We start from the raw sequence: 9,956 nt of genomic DNA on the forward strand, positions 1-9,956 counted from the left end.
ACTCAAACATCTCTAAAACTAAAATATTCTTTAGCTATGGTTTTCAATTTTCATTCGTTCAATAGATTTGGTTGACAGTAATGAATTAAGGTATGAATATGAAATCGCCATCAACTTCAACTCCAGATCATCGTGCCAACCCCTCCAATTTTCAGAAATCCCACTTTCTCCGGACAGTGAGCATTTTTCCTGAGCTTCTCAATTTTAATTTTACCCTTGTTTTCTTTGTTTATACTCTCTCCGATTGAAGGTGTGTTTGGCGGATTGGTGGTTGGTTAAGTCTGAAAATGAGGTCCAAGGAAGGCGACTCGCCGTTGGAGGGCTTACTGACCAGGGGTATGTTGCTTCTTTTTGCGTTCTTCATATCTTCAACAACATTGGCTTTTCAAATGCTTTAACTTCTACCTTAACTCAACAACATATTTTGCTCATCTGATTATTTCTGAAGGGTTAAAATCTATTGTTTTTTTACTTAAATTCTGGTTCCCCTTCGCCCAGCGTCCTCCCTAAACATTTCTAGCAGCTGTTTTTGCTTCCCTTTGTATATTTTATAAAGAAACGTAACAGTATTAATAATGCAGCTTGCTCGGCTTTCTATTCGAGCTTGTTTGCTCAGGTTGCTTTTCTATGAAATATAGTATTTGCCAAGATTATGTGTGAGAGCTTCTATAGCATGAAGGTTTGAGTCCATGAAAAGTGACAATAAACTGCAAATGCTGACTGATTGCAAATCCATCAGCTTATACCTAATTGCTTATGACCAAGTTTTATTTTTTATCTATTTGTGGGAAAAGTTAGCTCAAAATTGCGCAGTTTCATGAAATGGGTTTTATTGTTCTCTAGATTTCACCGTGACATGAGCTTTGCTTGTGGGAAATACTTGACGGTGTTATATGTTTTAATGGACAAAGGATTTTTATTGTTTTATACATCTATCACCTCTTAATAAGTGTGTAGCAAACAAGCTCTCAACGAACTTGTTTTGCAGAATTCATGGTTCAGTGGGAGCTTTATCTTATATACTTTCCTGATATGTCATTCTATGGCACCCCCGTGATCTAATAATGGTATTTTTGTAGACATTTGCCATTCTATTCAACTTTGCTTTGTTAGGTGGAATTCTAATAAGTTGATGATTTACATGTTTTCTTCTCTTAAGAATTCCATCTGATTTTGTGCCATAGGAACCAAGCTAGGCGAGAGTTTACATCAGCACCGATCCTCAAAAGTTATGATGATTTCAATATTGAAACCACTGATGGGATTTGTGTTGTACTGAAGGGCTTCATAAACAAAGATCGCACATTGGAACATGGGTTTCCATCTGATGTAAGTTCCCATTGCTTTTCATGTCTTTTGAGAGGCATCATTGCTGTATTATAAAACACAATGATTGTTTTAAATCTAGTATCCACTTATTTTATTTTTATTCGACATAGTTGTTTTCTTCTTCTTCCATTGTCCTTTTCCTTTCTTTGACTAGCTTATAATAGGCTTATTCTGGGGGGGTTAAGTAAAATAAAATTGTTGTCTTCTTAATTCATCCCGTATCCTTTGCAACCAACAAGTATGTGCTTTCCTGCCTGTGTGCATTCTGGGTATTCTCAGAATCAATATCATTTGTTGGTAGGTAAAGGTGGTAGATGCTGGAAAACTAATATAAGGGGAGAAAATAACAATTGAAAGAACAGAAAATAACTCTCCTCCGAAGAGCCAAAAGGCCCACAACAAATAATCTGACCCTAAATTATAATTCGAGATGAATGAAGCATAGGAAACATAGTCCTAAAATAATAAACCATGACTGACTCAGAATTAGAATAAAACTCATAATCTGCCTCTTAACTCTAGATGAACGATAAAAGCTGACTCTAACAAACCACTAACAACTAGACTTCCTAATGAAAAATAACTAGTAAAGAACAACTACTACTAATAATAATCTGCTGATAAATGATCTCTATCATTTATTTCTTCTGGTAATGCTTCCACCTACATCAGTTACCTTATGTTGTTCTAGATGTTTTGATGATGGGGAGAATTACCGTGTGATTCCGCTTCATGTTGGCAGGCAAAATCCTGGGGTTACACGGTAGACTGAGATGTCATGTTATTTTCTTGCTCATTTTTTTTACTTGTTTCGATTAATTTACTTAGTCAGCCATAATATCGAGATTACCCCCAAAATAGTCTCTTCATTGCATGTAACTCTATCAATTTGGTCCAAGTTGCCACTATCTTTGTTGATTTATGCAAGCAACATCAGTGTATATATGGCTGGATATAAGAGGGAAGGTGTTGTGCCTGGTTGTAGAGTCCTGCCAGATGTATGTTAAAGTAGGGAAAAGCTCAATTGGGTTATTTGGTTGATTAATTAGTTTATAGTTATAATTTAATTAGGTTATTTAAGGATATTTTAAGTTATTGTTTCTCTATACATGGAATACATAGTAGAGACTGGGATTATGGCAAAAATTAGTTAGTTATTGGGCTTCATTCAGGACAGAGATCCAATATCACATGTTCGTAAATTTTATTGGTACATTATCCTTACAATAATCTCTTCATTTCTCTAGATTCTTTTATGGATGCAGTACAAGCAAGGATGAACTTTATTTACTAATGTGAATTCAAGAACATTATTTTGCAGTTAAAACTTATAGCTGCTGTAGCGTCACATGTGAAATGCTTAAAGCTCAAGATAGAAGTTAATGATTCAGTTTAATTTTCCGTATTTTCATGCTAGAATATGTTTAAACCTCTAAAAGCATTCATATTTTGTTGTCTTTATTTTAATTAGATAAGCTTTTTGGGTGTGTAAATATAAGTTATTAATCTTTCATCATTCAATACTTTACAGGTTTTCAACCATTTTGTTTTTGGGTTTCCACTTTACTGGAAGGAGTATGATGAAAATGTTTTGTGTAAACAGCCTCCCTCCAAGGAAATTGTGACAGACAAATTCTCTGAGCAGCTCTCTCAGGGACTTAGATGTATGTTTACCAGCTTATTTTTTTGAGTGCTGTGTAAATTGCAGAGAAATTTTATATTTGATCGTAGGAAACAGTGAACTTATGCACCCAAATTCTCAACTGGAATATCAGATTGTGAGAAAATCAGGTTTAACTCTATTTCATCAGTCGGCTTTGAGGAAGTAGAATCAGAACTAGTTGTTGATAAAGAACCAGTGAGTAGCAACAACCGTAATTCTGAGGTTAGTGGTCTCTACAGAACTGCATATATGTAATAATATTTAGTTTGCCAGATGCGCTGTTTCTAAATACATGGATTTGACCAATTCCTGAATCCTGATACTTGTGACCAGGACAAGGGTATCAGAGAAATTAAAACTAGAAGCAGCTCCTGTAAGGCCAAAACTAAAGCTACAGAGTTACCTTCTACACCTGCTGTTTCATTGAAGTCACATGACTCAGATCGTACTCCAGCTTCTGCAGACAATCATAGGGGTAATTTAACTAATGGGAAAAGTAGTTTGTCGGAGAAGGCTAAGGATTTGGGCAAGGCAACCAGACAAAATTCCATGCCTGTTAGTAAGGTTGGCGTCTATGTTACAATTATTCCCTAAAGGGGTGGTGTTTACATTGAGTGATAGGATAGATTGTTTTCATTAATTCATCTCATCACTCCAGGTGCAACAAACACATTAGGTATATGATAGGGTCCTTGATTTAGCAAATCTCACCGAAGATCATCACCAATATCATAGTATCTTTTATTTTAGTTAGTTATCTTTATTTATTTTTCATCTCTTTTGTATGCTTTTATTTAATTATCTTGCTTGATTAACAAGATATGTTTTAGGGTTTAGAATTCTATAAATTATAGAATTTTATAGTATTTTGATTCATTGAGAAATAAAGTTAATTACTTGTTCTCATTCCCTGTTCTGGCGGAAATCGCCCCCTAGCACCTCAACTAGGGTTTATCTTTTCCTCTATTTGTTCGTTTAAATCGTGGTGTTCAGGCTCGATAGGTCAAGGACCTATCAATTGGCACCAATTGATAGGGTTTGAGTTCCTAATCGAGAGGTTTGTAGAGCACGCGAAGATTGAACGGGAAGAAAGAGATAATTCCCTAGTTGAAGTTCTAGGGTTTGAGAATAGAAGTTTATTTCATATTTCTCAATGAATCAAAATACTATAGAATCTATAATTTATAGAATTCTATAGAATTCTAAACCCTAAAACATATCTTGTTAATCAATCAAGATAATTAAATAAAAGCATACAAAAGATATGAAAAATAAATAAAGATAACTAACTAAAATAAAAGATACTATGATATTGGTGATGATCTTCGGTGAGATTTGCTAAATCGAGGACCCTATCAATATATATGGTCCCAGGGGTAGGGGGAGGGGAAGAACTAAAACATGATGTAACCACAGTCTAGTTTGTGTGTGGTCTCTTTCACATATATTTCCAGTCATTCTTCCCCTTTTTTACATTTAGGATCATCAGAAAAGTTAATCTTTGTTGAGTCGACCGATTTTCTGCTTGGGCGGGAAATTTCTTCCTGATCAGCACTTGGGGCAGGTTCCATTTTGGCTTCTAGAGCATAAAATTTTAGTATCCATGCATTTGTATCAGATATCATTAGAGACTGGATACTATCTATATGACCTTTCTCTCTCCCCCCTTTTTGTTTTGGAGTGGGTATCGCATACATGTTTGTAAAATTTAGTAGATCTCAATCTTGACTACTCAACATAACTCTTCTGATTTGTAGTACTTGGTTTCTGCCACACCAAAGTAAACCATTTATTTTTCATCTATTTTTTGATCAGGAAACTCCTAAAAGGGAAAACAAAAAGGAAAAGGGTTGGAATGCATCACCACAGTCATGTAGTTTCCGCAGATCTCGATCAGGTTTGTATATCTTTCATATCTTGAGTCTTAATAGACCTATACTATCACTCTATCAGTAGGAATAGTTATTCTGGTTTTCTTCATATCTTAGCTTCACATTTATGAATTTATTGGTATTACTGTTTAATGCTTATTCAAGCACTCTAAACCTATTCAATCAGCTAGAGGGAAGTTCGATCTTCTAATGATGTTGGAAATCTTGCAGGGAGATTGCTGATGCCTACCTTGGAATTTTGGCGCAATCAGAGGGCTATTTATGACACGGTTTGTTTTTAACTTTTGTGATATACTTATGATATGGTTTGTCTTACCTTTTGTGATATATATACTTGCTACTTGTCCTGGTTTATGAATCTCTGTGATGACTGGTTATAGAGTATTTATTAAATTGGTGAGCTTACTTGGTCATACATCAAAGATTTGTAGAGTTTTGAGAACACTGAGCAATCCAGTAATAGAGGGTCTACTTGCTTATAGTATGTTTTTTGATCAATTTGGTAATATACTAATATTTGATGTAAGAGAAAAATTTGCATCCTCTATAGAAGAAGTATTTGACTTCTTTGCTTGCTTCACATTAACATAGTATATTAATCTGTTTCCAAATTAGAGTGTGTTATCGTTGGTTGTAAATTTATCCTTGGAAAATGAGAAGTAAGAAACCTATCTCCCTTCAAATTCCTCTCTTTTCCTTTCTTCTATAGATAAGAATTTGAGCCCTTCATCATTTTCACTTCAACAAGGGATAATATTATCATGCGGTATTGGGGTGATAATATTATCCCTCACTGGAGTGAAAAGGATGAATAAGAAATGGTAAATTCTTTTTATAGAATAGGATGGAGATGAGGGGAGGAATTTAAAGGGTGATAAATATACAACCAAACAGAACACACCAATAATGGTTCAATTGTGAATACAAACCTAATTGTGAAAGCTGATTAATGTTCCTACTTACTGAAGATGTTAAATGACTGTCATGCCGCTGTTAGTTAACCTCTAAACTGGAAAAAGGTTATAGTATCGGCATAAACCACGTATGCATCATTTCAGTAGCTAGCTCTCTCTATTTTATTGCTGTGTGGTATATGTGTGTGCATTGTACGGATCTTTTACTCTTGTTTTCATCACCATGCAATGCCTTCTGTTCACATTAGAAACCCCGACTGTTGGACTAATGTCAAAAGTTAAAACATACATCAGGATCGAACCGTCACTGGATTTGAGGAAGGCATGCAGCCCTATCAGCTTAGAAATGGTATGTTACTATTAGATAATCATATATGAGAATGTGGTTTATCTGTATCTCTAAGCAATTTTTGTGGCAATATTCTGCGAATTCATGGAAGTTAGTACTCCATCCGTCCGTGAAATATTGTCCAGTTTTGCCATTTTGGTCCGTCCGTGAAAAGTTGTCCACTTTGCTTTTATTCTATTTTTGGTAAATGCTCTCCACTTTCCACTAACTCTTTACACTCACATTCTATTATAAAACTAATATAAATATAAATGTGGGACCCTAATTCCACTAACTTTTTTAACTCACTTTTCTTAAAACCGGTCCTGAATCAAACTTGGACAATATTTCATGAACGGATGGAGTATCTTGTAATAAATGGATTAATGCTGAAATATAGATATTTTCCTCACAGGAACATAATGTAGGAAGCAGGCCATTCTCAACGGAACTTCGGGGCTAATTTCGTTGATCCTTTCAACTGCAGTTGCTATGGTCATCATGTTGATAAGCTGTATTTAGGTATAAGTAATTATGCATCAGCAGTAAATGCAATTTAGTTTGAAACTAGAGTTATAACCCAATGAAATGCGTTGTAGCCATAGGAGTATTTTGGACACAGATATTAGGAGGTATGGTTTGGTGCCAATGGGCAATGTGTATTAATTTAGATATTGTGTCAAAACGATGTCGTTTTGGCTACTTGACTTCGACTTTTCATCTCGAGCTAAGAGCATCCTCATCCATGCTCTTGTCAAAGAGCATGGAAGTGGGCCCGGATCCACTTTTATTCATTTTTTACTCTCTGCTCTTCCGCAAGAGCACAACACCCACATTCATGTTCTTCCGCAAGAGCATGCTCAAGGGTCCTACCATTCCATTATTCAAGTTGAATACTTCAATTACTAAAAACATTTCTATAATATTCAAATGCATTAAAAATACCTGATACCATTACAAATTACTGGAAAATTAAAAATTACATAATTAAAATCCTAAAAATTGAGATTAAGAGAGTTGTTTAGTATAGTGTCATTTTTTGTGTTTGAAATGGGAGTATTTATATATGAAAGTATGAATTTTGGGATAAAAATAATGAAAAAATAAATTAAATGTGTGAAAAAAATGGATACATTTTATTAGGAAGTGGGAAAATATATTTTTTATTAAATCTGAATTTGCAAATTTTTTTGAATTTTTTAAAAATAATAATAATAATAAAATGATAAACCAATGGCTAATTAGAGCATGCCACGTCGGCTACTCGTGCTCTTGCCGTTGGCACGGATGTGCTCTATGTATAGAGTAGGGCCGTGCCGTCGGCAAGAGCACAACGGCGGACAGCACAACGTCCTTCCCCAAGAGCACCGTTGGGGACGCTCTACCGAAGCAAATTAAGTTTCAGTCGAAAGAATCTATAATTCATAAGTACCGTTAAGGCGTCAATTTTTTAAATTTGGTAAAACTATGATAAGATCTTATCAATTGATAACGAAAAATAATACTACTAGTAATTAAACAAAATCAATACTACCTAGTCATGTCACATGTGCATTCAACTAGTTGAGAAATTTTGAAATATTCTTTTTTTAAAAATTTCACTTTGAACATAAAATTAAATACTCCACTATAGTGCATGATAATATGATATAGCATCTAGATTCACGTGACTCCATTTAATATGGCGTATGACCAAAGCCATAAGCATGCATGTGCACCTTTGCATCAATTTGATACCTTGTCTCCCAATCTTCTCTGTACCTTAACTTTTGTATTTACTTATTTTATTTTATCTTTTGGCTATAAGAGAATGTATTTAAAAATTAATTCGAGCATGGTATATTTATCATTCAAACTATTGAATTTGGAAGTATTCTTACATATGCACGTTTGAGTCAGAGGTCTCCATTTCCTCATAGCAATATAGGGACTATTCTATGATTGAACTTTATAATTATTTAATATTGAAATCATCCAATATAGATAGGTCTCAAGTCAATCTTGCAATCTCGGGACTACGCTATAATCTCGACTTTATATTTTTTTTATTTCAATATTGACGATGGCTTTATTTTAGAGTTAACTACGAACAGTACTACTACTATAAAATAAAATAGAGTAATATCGTGTTCAACTTCAACAAATAACTAGGAGTATTATTTTATTCTATAGTAAAATATTCACTTCTTATGCTTTTTAATAGTAGTACTCCATTAAACTAAAATTTTAATTTACGGGCAAAATTTCATATTTTGAAATTATACTAATTTTACTACAAAATGTAGTTATTTTATGTACAATATTTTTATATCATCGTGAAATATACTACTCCACTAATTTTTATGTTAACTGTATCCTACCTAAAATCTTTCGTATTCGAAAATTGAGAACTATTTTTAGCCATTCAATTTTCAAAAATCTACTAATGACGAATCTCCCTTGCTTGTTGAATGTAGACCTAGGTTCATATCCATGTGGGGGCGAAAAATCTGTGTTTGTACATTTAATTTTCACTGCAAATGTAATTATTTTGAATGTCGAGTAAGTGTGTTTCCATAGTAAATTTTACGCGCATACTCACAAGAAAGTAACTACTCCCTCAATATCACGTAACTATTCTTTTCATCTGATGCTACAAAAACATTCCCAGATTCTTAAATTATACTCCCTCCGTCCCCGATTAACAGTCACACTTTTCTATTTCGATTAGTCCCTAATTAAGAGTTATACTTCATTTTTACTATGGTAAGTAGGTCTTACATTTCACTAACTCAATCCACTCATATTTTATTATAAAATCAATATAAAAAAGTGGGTTCCACATTCCACTGACTTTTCAACCAACTTAATATAATATTTCTTAAAACCCGTGCCCAGTCAAAGTGTGACTCTTAATCGAGGACGGAGGGAGTATTGTATTAAATCATTCTTTTACTAAGATATCTTCACCATGCAATTATTATGGGCAATATAGAACAGTTACTGTTACATATAAATTACGGTAGAACTAGTACATTTTAAAATCAAACGTATTGTGTTAAAATTGGATGGGAAGTAATTTAGTGTGAGAAATTGTGTATATATGTGAACATATTAGGATTTAGGAGATGCAACCACATTCCTCAATCTCATTATGCTTAACCTTTTTAAAGAGACGTGATTGTCTCGGTAAATTTGATGAGTAACCTTAAAGTACTTTAACAACTAAAATTAAATGAAATTCATAGACATAAATGGAGCATTGGGTCATATATATTAATCAACTTTAATATTGTAAAAGTTTGGCTGTGCAGATCTCATCATCGTAGGTCAGCACACTTTGTAATTATAACACCAAACACTATACCAAACTTTTAGGGAAAGTGCAATAATTCTCTAAGCGCAGAGGAGTTTCTTAATTAATTTACAATAAATATATGTAACCAAATTTTGTACAACCAAATTCATATTTATTTGACAAAAAAGAATAGGTTTATTTATGAATTTAATTAAAATATTAGATACATATATAGTACATGGAAAGTGCATAATATTGTGGTTATATATTTATGATTTTTTATAAATTTTTTATTCTTTTAGAATTATATATGTAACTAGTGCCTATTTTAATTCAAATTTTAAAAATAATAGAAAGAAAATTCAAATATAAATATAAAAAATAAGGTTAAAGGCTAATAAGTCTTTTTAACTTATCCACTTATTATATTTATAATTTTAATATATAACTAATACATCAAATTATTAATATAACTTTATTTTGGTTGTACAAAATTTGATTGTTTATCATTGCTCATTTAATTTAAGCAGTGATCTACATTTGTTATGCAGAT

At 33.1% G+C, this 9,956-nt stretch overlaps 1 protein-coding gene across 2 annotated transcripts; it reads left to right on the plus strand.

Annotated features, from left to right (window-relative positions):
• On the plus strand, positions 1-6,920 carry LOC125212129 (uncharacterized). 2 transcript variants are annotated; one of them, XM_048112206.2, is made up of 11 exons: positions 1-176; positions 251-336; positions 1,185-1,329; positions 2,861-2,993; positions 3,105-3,214; positions 3,326-3,365; positions 3,447-3,556; positions 4,808-4,889; positions 5,095-5,153; positions 6,093-6,147; positions 6,542-6,920. In XM_048112206.2, the coding sequence occupies exons 1-11, from the start codon at positions 93-95 to the stop codon at positions 6,547-6,549; spliced, it is 912 nt and encodes a 303-aa protein (XP_047968163.1). In that variant the 5' UTR covers positions 1-92; the 3' UTR covers positions 6,550-6,920. The 2 variants fall into 2 exon arrangements, with proteins under 2 accessions (XP_047968163.1, XP_047968162.1); XM_048112205.2 differs by having other exon boundaries at positions 2-176; positions 3,326-3,556.
• The last annotated feature ends 3,036 nt before the right edge of the window (positions 6,921-9,956 follow it).

The sequence above is a fragment of the Salvia hispanica genome, chromosome 3 (genome assembly GCF_029641045.1).
Source record: "Salvia hispanica isolate PSC_SH4W2 chromosome 3, Shi_PSC_v1, whole genome shotgun sequence".
Taxonomy (NCBI): domain Eukaryota; kingdom Viridiplantae; phylum Streptophyta; class Magnoliopsida; order Lamiales; family Lamiaceae; genus Salvia; species Salvia hispanica.

Coding starts and splice junctions, on each gene's coding strand:
- LOC125212129 (XM_048112205.2), top strand. CDS start 93: ATGAATATGAAATCGCCATCAACTTCAACTCCAGATCATCGTGCCAAC. Junction 3,215..3,325: donor GCAACAACCGTAATTCTGAG/GTTAGTGGTCTC, acceptor ACTTGTGACCAG/GACAAGGGTATCAGAGAAAT. Junction 4,890..5,094: donor TTTCCGCAGATCTCGATCAG/GTTTGTATATCT, acceptor GAAATCTTGCAG/GGAGATTGCTGATGCCTACC.